The 13,082-nt window shown below is 37.1% G+C and overlaps 1 protein-coding gene across 1 annotated transcript in view; it reads right to left on the bottom strand.

Moving 5' to 3' along the window:
- LOC145989489 (dynein regulatory complex subunit 2-like) overlaps positions 1-13,082 on the bottom strand; it is a 68,035-nt gene that overhangs the window by 33,836 nt on the left and 21,117 nt on the right. Inside the window, exons 3-6 of the mRNA XM_083124838.1 lie at positions 10,467-10,580; positions 9,074-9,212; positions 3,267-3,490; positions 909-1,106 (exon numbers count right to left, since the gene is read on the bottom strand). Coding sequence (XP_082980964.1) covers positions 909-1,106; positions 3,267-3,490; positions 9,074-9,212; positions 10,467-10,580 — 675 coding nt within the window. The remainder of the gene's footprint in view (positions 1-908; positions 1,107-3,266; positions 3,491-9,073; positions 9,213-10,466; positions 10,581-13,082) is intronic.

Genomic DNA, 13,082 nt, shown 5'->3' with positions numbered 1-13,082 from the left:
AAACAATAAGGAAACACAAGAAACCAACAACCATGGTGTAAAGCAATTGTAAAAATGGAAAAGAGCAATTGTAGAGCCACAGGGTGATTGGTATGTCTTAACACCAAGGCAGATTTGAATGTTCCACAGAAATGTTAAGAGCAACTATGGTGTTCCATGACAGCAATGCATGCCATATAATGATGTGGCATATTGCAGATAAGAGCATTGAGCTGTTCCTGAGAAATAGCACCCACTCCTGCAACCATGCTGTATGCAGCTCTAGAGGGGGACGAAGAGGGGGATTCCATCCTTCAGTGTGTTGCCTGAGCACATCCCATGCATGTTCTATTGGGTTCATATCAGAGGAACTTGGCGGCAAGTCTATGTGTCGGATATCCTCTGATTCCAGGGACTCATTGCTTATCGTCCATAAACAGGAAAGCAAGTCCCTTTCCACCCCTAATGTTGGATAATCACATGCCGGAGGATCTAGCAGGTGATGGAACCCCTAGCAAAGGCTTGCAAATGTGTACAAAAGCCCATCATTATGCCAGCCAACGTAAGGATCCAAACACCTCCGAAATTATCAAGTTGAATGATGTTCTCCTAGTTATTCTGACACCATGGGGTGTGTGTTCAAATGGTGGCCATGTGTAAGCCAATAGAACCAGGAGAACATCATTCAACTTGAGCATTTTGGAGTCTGAATGGGGTACGATTATTGGCACCCACCAATTCAGGCATTCAGACAGGTTTCAGATACCATGCACAACATTCATTGATGTAGTGGTGAAATGGAAACATGAGGGAATTAGATCCAAGGAAACTGGAACACTACATGTAGGTGATTTAAATAATATACATGAAAAACCTTTTTAATAAAATACAACTATGCTCACTAGTATCAAGAATGACATAAAACTCACGGCAAGTTTGTCCATTTTTGTCATTAGTTCATATATTTCAGTTGTAGATTCAGTATCTCTCCCCCTCAATACTGCATAAGACTTTCTTTTCTGTTCTGTGCTTCCCAGATAGTCAGAAAGAACAGCTTGGAACTTCTTCAGAAGGAAAAGCATTCTATGTCGATTCAGGAACTCCAAGTCATCATCATCAGCAGTGTGCTAAAAAGGAAGAACAATAATGAATGAAAATATGGAAATTAACAAATACTGCTTTCCCCTAACTGGATAAATGTTAATAATTACTTCTTTGAAGGGGGTTTTCTGCAAGTTTCTGGCATAGTATAGAATTGAGTTTTGATGTGTAACATAGAATGTCAAAAATATAGTTTCTTAAAAAAGTCATAGTAATTACAGACCAGTGTTCGCAAAGTGACTTTCTAAAAATAATTGAGTTACCGTAACAGTTACTCATTTTAAAAAGTAACTCAGTTACAGTTACTTGTACTTCAAAGGTAACTGTTACTTACATTTAGAGTTACTTTCTTCTTAATATTTTCTTGTAGATCATTAATTGAAATAAAGTCACTATACATTTTAGTGATATTGTGACAAAATACATTTTCTTTGCATGTTATGTGAAGCAATGCTAACAGTTGAAGAAAGAACAGCCGTTGTTTGTGCTCGTCCATGTGGAATGACGTATGTACAGGTGTAGATGGACTTTGCTCCAAAATTCAGAAAACCAGGTCCCACCAGGCTGGCTATTAAGAACCTGGTCAAGAAATTCAAGCGAACAGGTAGTGTTGTGGATGAAGAACGTCCTGGTAGGCAAGCCGTAACACCTCAAATTGTAAAAAGTGTACAGGACGCAATCACACGTAGCTCCACTGCATCGACCAGGTGACTCAGTATCCATAATCCCAGCATCTACCAACTGTGGCTCATAGCACGGTGGATTAGGGCACACCAAGCTTCTTACTATACACCAACAGGATGGGGCACCACCCCATTTTGCTTATCACCTAAACGAAGTTTTCACCGGTAGATGGATTGGTTGTGTATCTCAACGGGGAGTTGGGTCCCCCCTCAATCTGATTCCCTTAGGCTTCTTCATGTACTTTGGGAGGTCGCTGGACTAAGGTTAAGATCTACATTAGGAATAAGGATATTAAATTAGGCACCTGGAATGTTCTGAGCCTTTACCGGCCTGGGGCATTTCAGTGTACAGTTAATGAGATAGTTAAGTATAAATTCGATGTAGTTCAACGGGTATCGAACCCGGGACCCCTTGATTACAAGGCGACGACCCAACCACTGCACCATCGAGGAGGCCTGGAGATACAATAAAACTGCATTCAGCCAGCAATATATTTATATTATTACAAATAATAAAAATTGGAAAATGGAGTCAAATTTGCTTGAATGGTTTTAATTTGAAAAATCAATCTCAAGCCAGCCACAGTACTTTGAATGTGGTGGAATGAATTCCACTTGCACCTGTTTCCATCTTCTTCATTCTGAGCTAAAAATGATGTACTCTCTTGACAATGACTTCAATAGTTTCAATACCATGTTCCAGATGAATTCAGCAATCCACCCAACACTGAACTCTTTGTACACAATTAGAAATAATGAATTGCAATAAAGAATGAATGTTCTAAATTTAGCAGGCAACTAATTCCTTGCACTAGGTGATTCCATGAAAAATGAATTCAATTTAGCATCCAGTTTAAATACACGGTTGGAAACAGGGTTGGCAAACTTCCACTACATGTCTTAAATGTTCTCATAACCACAGCTCTCTGGATCTGGAAATACACCTCCAGGTTCCAGATGAAAGTTTTGGATTCAAGGTTCCCGATTCATTGTGTTTCAAGATAATGCATGTAAAAACCTAGCCTTTTGTTCCCTCCACTTTGTGTGGAATGGTGGTCACAATGTCTGACAACAGACATACAGGGCTAACTAAAGAATTTCATTATGATCCTTTCTAGATGAAGTACACTGATCTTGAATATATGTATGTTTTGATAAATTTTATTTCTCAAATATGCAGCTACAGAATTAGTCACAAACTCACTGTTGCTGATTCATCCATATTTAAAAAAAAATTTGTACTTCGGCATAGTTGGTTGATAACAGTAATTTTTCAACATACAGACCCACCATATTCTTCATTAAAACAGTCTAAGTATTTCTGACCATATTCTGCAGATTATATTTCCTGAAGGCCTCATGCTCTCATTTACTTTCCATCTGCAAATGAATACAAGATTAGTTTCCAATTTGTTACATTCCAATTGTGTATACTTCAGAATACCAAAATTTCAATCTCCAACCATTAAATTCCATTTTAAGAACTATTGCATAATTATTTACCTTGGCAATTGCGTGGCCCAATGCCTCTGCATGGTGGTTATTAAGATCATCCATCATGCTTTGTTGTTGCTTGCCTTGAACAAAAATTGCTGTAGAAATATGTAATTTGTCATTTTCTTGATTCTTGATGATGTACTTTACTTCCCTAATATCCTCCTCCTTCAGTGTTGCCAGCTCTTTCTTGTAATTGTCACAAAGCTCCTCAAGATATTCATTTTGTAAGGCTGCAAGCAAAAGGATTACCAAGAAAATTGTTAAATTATGTTTAGAGTCATAAAATATTACTCAGAGTCACATGTTATTTTCCTGATTCAATTATTGACAAATATATAAAACTTTATGTTATCAAGTTCGAAAATATCAGATAATCTCAAACCACAAGAGCAGATACATCTAAACCACACAAAATCAGACAGCTACTCACACAATGCAATATACTCATGGTATATGATTGACAGAAACATAAAACTTTTGGACATGCTATTTGAACTCCAAATGTTTACCATGACAGGTGACACATCGTTATGTTTCTTGTGATGTTTTGATGTCAAGATGGCCTCTGTGTTTATAACGCCTTAACAGGCCTTCCCCTTTCCCCATATCAAGATAGTATGTTTCCTCAGCAACGTTTATTTTAAATGGGTGTTTCCACACTTGAGGACCACACTATATACACTTCTATTACATTAGCAAATTAGATTAGAAAAAAAAATATCTCTAATGCTTAGACAACTGTGTTCTTTATTGAGGCTTGGCATTTTCACTGGTAAATTTGAAATTACGAAACAATCTCAGTTCATGTGTCAATTACTTAGCTACTGAGCAGATGTGTAGTCAAGTGGGCTGAAGAAAAAATTTAATTATCCTCTAACACTTCCATACAATTCAACATAAACTTCTATGATCCAAAAACAATTAAAAATTACTTGATCAACTAAATCAAGTGTAAACGAGTGCATCGTTACGTAAAAAGATAATGCACTTTCTTTTATTATTTACAAACTCACACTTTCAAAACAAAATTCTCAACACCTCCAGTTGGGCCTACATAAATGTGTACATTCAAGATACTACATTTTCAAAGTGGAAGCAATGTACATGTACAACTATAATAGTTCACTGGTCACATAAAAATGTTGATACCCTCTATTGACAATATAGAAAAACTATTGGAATTTAGTTTACACCGTCATCTACAGGAAACCAGAAAAATTACTTGCTCTTTGATATTTCCTGATTTCTTGAACAACATGTGATGGTGACCTCATGTAACAGTTTTGAGGAAGGAAAATCTTTCAGACTTATTGTTCTTTGATAAAGAGATAATTGAAGGGCTCGGGTGTATAGCATGTTAAGTGACGTTTTGATCATTTCTGAGTTCATTAAGGAAAAAGATTATTAGAAATTATATTGTAGATAAATTGCACTTGTGTTGCGTTTACCAATTTCAGAAGGCTTCACTGAGTCCAATGCAAATTGTATGACATGGCAACTCAAAAATGACCAAAATATCACTTACCATGTTTTACACCCGAGACCTTCAATTATTATGTAGGAGACCAACAAATATGCAGAACTGTATATTCTGAGCAGCACTCCTAAACTGGGTCTGACACTCTCTCTCTTTCTTTTCTCCCTTGCGTTAGGTTTTGGGAACCAGTGACAAGGCTTGAAATGCATGTTTCCTTAGGGTTGCTGAGCTGCAGTAGCTCTGTTGTTAGGGTGTTTGTCTACCATGCAAGTGACCTGAGTGACCTGGTTTCAGGGATTTTTTTCCAACTATTCAAGCAGTTCCAGCACCCACCCAGCATCGTGTAAAGTGGGTACCTGGAGAAAGCTCTGGGGAGGGGGGGGGGTAAAATAGCCAGGGGCATGGTGCTGATCACATCACTCCCAACTTCAGCCGTAATCAAGAAAATGTGGGACCCTAACTCCACACCCCCTATATGCCTTCATGGCGTGGTAAAAAGAACAGGGGGAGCACTTTACTTTTTTTAGGGTCGCTGACATTGATGGGCATATAGAGCAGAAGTCTACTCTGCAGAGTTATTTTAATAGAGGCGCTTTTACAGGAACCACTATCTTTCCTCAAACAATAAAAAAAAGATAGGTTTGAAGTGATTCATGGGAAGAAAACACAATAGTCTGGGTAACATAAATATCATCTGAGGTACTTCACTTCACTTCTAGAATTTGAAGTTATGCTTTATCCTCTTAATATTTACATTCTAAAGATGTTAAACAAACTACGTAGATCCGCATATTGAAAATATTAACCACGTGTGAAAGGTGATTATGCTTTTTATACTTTTTGGTTGTCTATTCATGACTCATCCTTACCTATTAACTTATTAAAAACTGAGATAAAATCAAAACAGGTATCTTGCTTTTTCCTCTGAATTTTAGGACTGACCTCAATCTGATTTAACATGGTTAAAATAGTTAAAATGGATTAAAAGTTACATAAACGTGATGTCATAATCATATCACTAAAACAATCAACCATTGTTTAAACCTAAAGGAACATCGATCGCTACTGTGACATGATCAGAACATCAAGTTTTATACCTTTTCATCCATTTGTACTGTGCTTTAACACTTCCACTACTCAATATTTTCTTCTATCCCTTAATGAAAGATTGAGATCAGTCCAAAAATGTGGAGAACAAAACAAGATATATCGTGTAATTTTATCTCTGTTTTTAATGTTGATGACATGTGGCATGAAATACCAGCTTTCCTATATCATCAACTTTGACCAAGTCACAATAGATAACTTCAGTTTTTCTGAAATTTTGCAATTTATCTAGATCCTTCATCAGTAATGCAAAGCTATTGAGAAAAGCATTGTTATGGGTTAAAGTACTGTTAAAAGGTAGGGAAACTATAAGATGAAATCTGAAAAAATAATTCACGGTATTCGTGTTCTACAGATAGGGAAAACAATATTAGTTGCAGTGGCGAATTATGAAAACTTGAACTGATTTAACGCAACAATACCGATATATTGCATATATTTATCATATATTTTACCGCACTGTGGCCGTGTGGTCTCAGGCACGAGCTTTGGACTCTGACTATGGAACACATACAGGTTCAAGTCTCCCAGGGGAAGCGTAACAACTTTTCTCCTGATATTTCAGCCTATGTATGGGACCGGTGGTCACCCACCATTGTGTGGAAATTGGGGAGATACGAATGAGTGGTTGTGGTGCTGATCACATGTCACCCCGTAACTGGTTGGACGATCTTCCAGCTCTGGTGGGAGTGAGGCCAGCAGTCAGTAGGTAGACACTGGCAGTCATGGACTGTTACGCCACATGCTATACTTATTATATTTATTATACACGTATCAATTAGATATAATGGAAATGAAAGACCAATACAGGCATGAAAGTAAAATACAAACAGAAGTCCAACAACTTCAAATTTCCAGGCAATTTCTACATGAAAAATTCTGGGAAAATACACCACTGATTGGTAGAAATTACAGTATGAGAGTCATCATCTACCTCTAATGTGTTACGTTTGGTCTGCAGGGTGTATTCTGTGCATGAATAGGAGCATGTAGAATTGAGTGACAACCTTGTTATTTGATTTGATTTGGTGTTTTAAGTCCACTTTATGCACAGTAAGGCTAATCGGGACTGGACCTACAGTTTAAAGTGGGATCCGAACCACTATGTGCCTCCACCGGGTATCGAACCCGGGACCCCTTGATTACAAGGCAACGACGCAAGACAACCTTGTTATTATAGCAGAAGTTGCAATAGCAAACAGATCAAGGGATTCTGTCACTGGACTTCCCTAATGGTAGAATGGGGGCCTCCCCGATGATGCAGTGGAAGCGTCTCCACCTTGTAATCAAGGGGTCCCAGGTTCAATACCCGGTGAAGGCACATAGTGGTTCAGATCCCACTTTAAACTGTAGGTCCAGTACCGATTACCCTTACTGTGCATAAAGTGTACTTAAAGCACCAAATCAATCAATCAATCAAAAGCTAATGGTAGAATGGTGATTGTCAACAGATGCTATGGTGCATAATGACTAGGGCTCGGAAGTTGAAGACCAATAAATTGCCACAAAAAGACCTAAAAATATCCAAAAAAGGACCTAAAAATGGAAAAAAGGACGTATAAATGTGATTCAAATTAATTAAACATAAACATATTTAATGAATAAAAAAATACAAAAGTCTGGTGGTATGGAACACAGTGCGAAAAAAACTGAAAGCTTCAAAACAAGATAAAGTTGCCATTTACAGCGCGACCTTCCAGACAAATTACGGTTAAAGGACCTTGTACCGTACCTGCTTCAGTCATCCAAAAATGTTTTTCTCTCGTTTCAGGGATGGTTCAAATATAATTCTTTCTTTCTTTTTTTATTTCTTTACTACAGAAAGGATGTTTAAGAGGTGATGAACTGATGATGATTCGAATTGAGAATGGGCAGAAAAAAGTAGTCGAAAAAAGGTGAAGTTGCAAAAAAAAAAAAGCCGTTAAGACCTAAGAAAAGGCTAAGAAAAAGGACCAATAAGCCAAGAAATGCTGAAAAAGGCAAAAAAAGACAAATAAAACCTACCTTTTTCTGGCCTACAATGACCCAAAATGAACATATATTATGTTAGGCCTAGTCTTCGGACACTAAGGGAAAAAGAGGATTTTTCCTCAACTTCCGAGCCCTAATAATGACATAATTGAAAGCTACCATTTGACAAAAGAAGTCAGAATTTCTTATTTCTGGAGTTGTGTTTCTTGATGACAACATGGAACTCCAAAAAGTTCAACTGGGAAAGACTTGTATCTCGCCCTCCCCCATCCTGCCTCACACACACAAACAGCAGACACCAAGTCCAGGAACCAGTGGCTTCAATTACTTTAAAACTTCGAAGGTGTTGATTGGACACCATTACACAAACAATGATTTGGTGTATTTGTTTGTATGCAGAGTAGCATAAGAGGAGCAACTACAACCTGGTACATCAGTACAAGTTCCTCAATTGAGACCTTGAGACTACATGGGGCAAGCCATTATCTTATTGTTTACAATTCTGTCTCTCACCAGAATGGACTTACTTTCTAGTAACAGAACAGTGAAATTTGTTCCAACTACAATTAGTACATGCAAATGAAAAATCCATACTGTCGATGGAGACTGGACATAGACGTGGCTTAAGGGCTGGGCAATCGAGGCATAGGGTGCTACCCTCAGTGGGGCACCAAACCGGTTCGACCCCTCAGAGTGACATCAAAACCTTATTTCTATTACATAAGTGTGGTTATGTGTTTAAAAAAAGAAATGGGATTTTCTAGGCAAGAATTAATTGAAGTTGCTGCTTCATGACATAATAAGTGTATTGCAAAATCATGTAGCAACTTAAAGTAAGAGATTCCTGTTATTTTTATCTCACTGAGTGGGTATTAAATAAACACACCTACAATAAACATGTTCTTTAACAGTAAACACTGAAAGTATTTTTTAAAAAATAAGGCTATCATGTTTCATCATTAAAACCACAAATATATAATATGGTCATGTTTTTTTATTGGAGGAAGGTGGATGCAAAAAATCCACCTTGGCTGGGTGTAAACTTTATCTTGAGCCGTTCCTACAATCCCAACTTCACCACGTGACGTTGCGTGAAGGAAAATCTTGCTCTTGGGCCTTTTCATTTTACATTTTGGATCTTCGTGAATCCAACAATCTCAAAAACAGAAGTAAAGGTGTGTTTTGGGTTCTGGATAAAAATAATGTTACAATGCTGATAAACCATAAGATGAAACATCAACTGTTGTGTTATTCTCACCCATCATTTTATCAATTGTCTCAAAATGAGATTGCAGAAGCCGCATGTATTGTTCTTCTGCTTCCTCCAGGTCAACTTGAAGGTGCTTTATGAGGGCATTTTTTGCAGTTAGTGTTCTCTCAAAGGCAGTTCTCATTGCCTGGAAAACAAAATAATAAAATTCATATAGACTTAATTTGATATAGCCTAAAAAGCCAACAATCTTTGAGATGTCCCTAACAAAAAAATGGTGTTCATAGTACAGCATAGGAATGTTTTTGATCAATACTACAGATTGATCCAAAAGTCATATTAAATTAATGATCAATGTTAAGACCATGAAAAATGTCACTATTACACTGTTTTGTTTTTTCATTATAAATCCGCATTTATTGGTATTTTAATACCTAACTTTAGTTGGCAGCACAATACAGAAATATTTTGATATTAAGAAGTAGCAGAGGTCAGAGTTAAATTCTTGCTCAAATGAACAGATCAATGGAAGGGGATGTACCAGATATTCATTGATATTTGATTAATTTATTCAGCAAAGTGAACATTCGCTTTAAACATGTGCATGTGTTACAACTCCAAGATGCATACATGAATGCAGGTGGTGTTTGAATGTAGGTGGGAGGGGAGTTGGCAAAGAGGCTTCTGAAATAATGAGGATATGTTTACATCTTTGTCTGCCGTGAAGGTAGCGTTTCTGAAAAAAGTAGAATTGTTCTGGACAATATATTAGGCAGAACTGAACTTAACTACTGCAAGATAAGTAACTTAAAGGTTTGATTATTACATTTAGAAAAATAATGTTAGTTACGTGACATTAACACATTTAAAAATTAATGCATTAACAAGTACAAGTTACTGCATTAGGAAGCTTATCAACACTGGATACGGATATTCAGAGTTATGCAAAAGAAAGGCCTCAATTTCTTGTCTACATATTTATGCATAAGTGATTGCTGTGATGCAAGTGGTGTTGTGTATGCATGATAGCAACATTGATGCAGAAAAAGGACATTTTGTGTGAAGAAATTCAAACAGAGATTCCGTAACAGTGCAGTGGCACTTCCAGACCAAATTTAACAAGAATATGGTGCATAGAATCTGTAGGGTACCTTCAATGAAGCAGTTTGAATCCACTGGTGACTCTAGATGCCCTGGAAACTGACATCCGAGATAATGCTGGAGATGGGTCTGGGCAGTACTGAAGTACCATCTTGACCGCTGGGCCTACAATATCCACATAGGATGCTTGTAATGTACATGTAAAACTGGAGAATTCTTCCCTTAGCTCATGTCATGACAGTTGTATGTCAGTTTGGGTATGAATAAATCAGCTTTACTTTTACACCACACTTTTTGAATGGCTGTGTATAAAACATGCTCCAAGTTATTAAATACTAACCTCCATGTCTTGCTTCAAGTCCTTGCATTTTGCTTGACGAAGAATTTGCCTCCATTGTTGATTTATTTTTGCCAGATTTAATCTAGCAAATGCTTCTTCTCTCTTCAGTTTAATCTGAAATTTAAATGGGATTCATTGAGTGATAATAAGCAAGCCAATTAACTTAGAAAATATACCTCTCACTTTATTCATGGAATAACTTGACAAGAAAGAACACAGTAGGAAAACATGTGCATCATTTTGATTGGAATCAAGGTACGGGGGGGAATGCTACTTACCATTGTGTAAAATGGTAGTTTATTGTTACTTGAACTTCTCTCTGAGGAAGAGGTAATCAGTTGATTTTGGAAATAAAAGAGCAATTTGCCTTTACCATTCACTCCAAAGTGTTCCATATCGTGGCTGTGCGGTCTAAGGCACCATGCTTTGGGCTCCGGCTATGGGATGCTCACAGGTTTGAGTCTTCTGGGGGGAAGCGTAGCAACTTTTCTCCTGAGATTTCGGCCTTTGTCATGGAAATGTACAACAATGACTGGGAGTTTGTCGTGCTGACCACAGGTTGGATGATCTCACACCTCGGCAGGTGGGAGTGAGGCCAGCAGTCGATAGGTAGGCCCTGGCCTTGACGGGTTGTTGCACCATGGGTTATTTATTATTATATATTCACGCCAAAGTATATTACTTATTTTATGTCAGTTTTACAAACATCAGGCTTATGATCCAGTTTTCTTATGTTGATTCACAATCTGATGTTAGTTTCAGACTCTCTTGGTGATCACTAGGGCTAGGATTTTTATGACTTAGCATATTTTTTTTGGTAAGGGTGATGTGTTCCCTAAACATATAGAAATTCATATTATGAAGAAACTAATAATATTAAGGTGCTTTTTAAGGGCATATTTAGGCATATTTTGTGGATTCTCGGTCACATTCAGCATATTTTTGCATTTTCAAGAAATATACAGTCATTTTTTAAGTGGATTTGTTCTTACTCCCATGTTAACTCGAGAGTTTTTTTTTTCTTTGGACTGTAGCGAAATCTTTTTCATTTTTATTTGAAAATTTAGAGAAAGTATTCATTGTGCATCGTTACTCAGGGCCCATAAAGTGAACTAAAAATAGTACGTATGTGAAAATATCTCAGCATTTAGATATTGATGTTTGAAACAGTCCAGTTATAAGGGCATATTTTTCAAATTATAGTACATACTTTGTAAAAGTTTAGGTCATAAGAGCATATTTTATTTTGCATATTTTGGTGATTTTTAGGTCATAAAAATCCTAGCCCTAGTAATCACTTAATTTTTGACGTGAAAGGATATTTATTCTGATGTTAATTAACTGCTTAGACAGTTAGTTTTAGACATGTTGGGGAGTGTGATCGCTTCATCTTTAATGCACAATGGTATCAGGATCCTAAGGCATCAGTAAATAGTTGAGTGGTAGAAAAAACAAGCAACAATTTGCTTCTTTCTTTTAAAGATGGCCAATGCCTTTCTACCTCATTTATAATCACTGTGCAAATTAAGCTTTTGCTTTGGAAGGGATACCCAGTCAGTGGTGTGTGATATAATTTTGTGTAGGTTTTTTTTTCACACACACACACATATGTTACCGGTCAGTAAACTAAACTATTGCCTTGTGATTCTAAGTATCTTCATTGATTCTAACCTAGGTCATTAAATCTTATAACATTTACATGCCACTTAGAAACACTTAGTATATTTACATTCTACGAAAACCCAAACTCGTACACAAAAAGATATATCGAAGAACTAATAACACTGAAAACTTGACAAATTTCTATTGCCAAGTTTAAACTTGATTTCCATTTAACCTATAGTCCATACCAGCTAACTGTTGAGCAGAGGAGAAAGAGGAAAATCTAGTGGTGAAAGCACGGCATTGCCAACCGTACGGTCCTGACCATACATGTACGGACATACGGTCCAGACCTTAGACCGTAAGCTAAATGCACGGCTTGTGAAAATTTGCTCTTGCAGTTTTATCCCTAATATTTTCCTAAGAATTCTTAAACTAATCATATGGACCTGGAGACAAATATATGGTCCGTTTGCCATGTGCGTTCGGTATTATCCTTTTCAAAAGTTGCAACACTGGAGGAAATCGGGAAAACTCCTGTCGCCGATTACACAATCCCGTTTCTCTCACTGTTCATTGGTGGAGCTGTCTCGCGTCACTACTTGCGCAGAGACTTGTTCTCCTTCACCTGGTCTACAGTTAGCTGGTATGGACTGTACCTACAAGTTTCTTGTGAACACTTTAATACATGTTTGGTGACCTTGGTCAGTTGGAGAATGGAGTCCTCCTTTAATCCACAAGGCTTCTTACTTGTTGGCATGGAAATCTTTGGTGATTGGATCATTAATGAACATGAATGATTTTTCAGTTGCGTTTGTTACATAGTTAAGAAATGGTATACTATGTACTTTCATTTTCATTTTCTTTGAGGGGATAAAAAAACATCCCTGGCAGGGATAAAAATAAATATCCTTTTCAAAGGATATCCTTCCCCTCCCACCTGTTAATTCCCATGCAGTTAATAATGTTCACTGTTTGCCATAATTTATTTGATAACTTTCTTTTTTACATATG

The sequence above is a fragment of the Lepisma saccharinum genome, chromosome 6 (assembly GCF_977018435.1).
Source record: "Lepisma saccharinum chromosome 6, izLepSacc3.1, whole genome shotgun sequence".
Classification (NCBI taxonomy): Eukaryota; Metazoa; Arthropoda; class Insecta; order Zygentoma; family Lepismatidae; genus Lepisma; species Lepisma saccharinum.
This window is presented reverse-complemented; position numbering and strand designations above follow the sequence as displayed.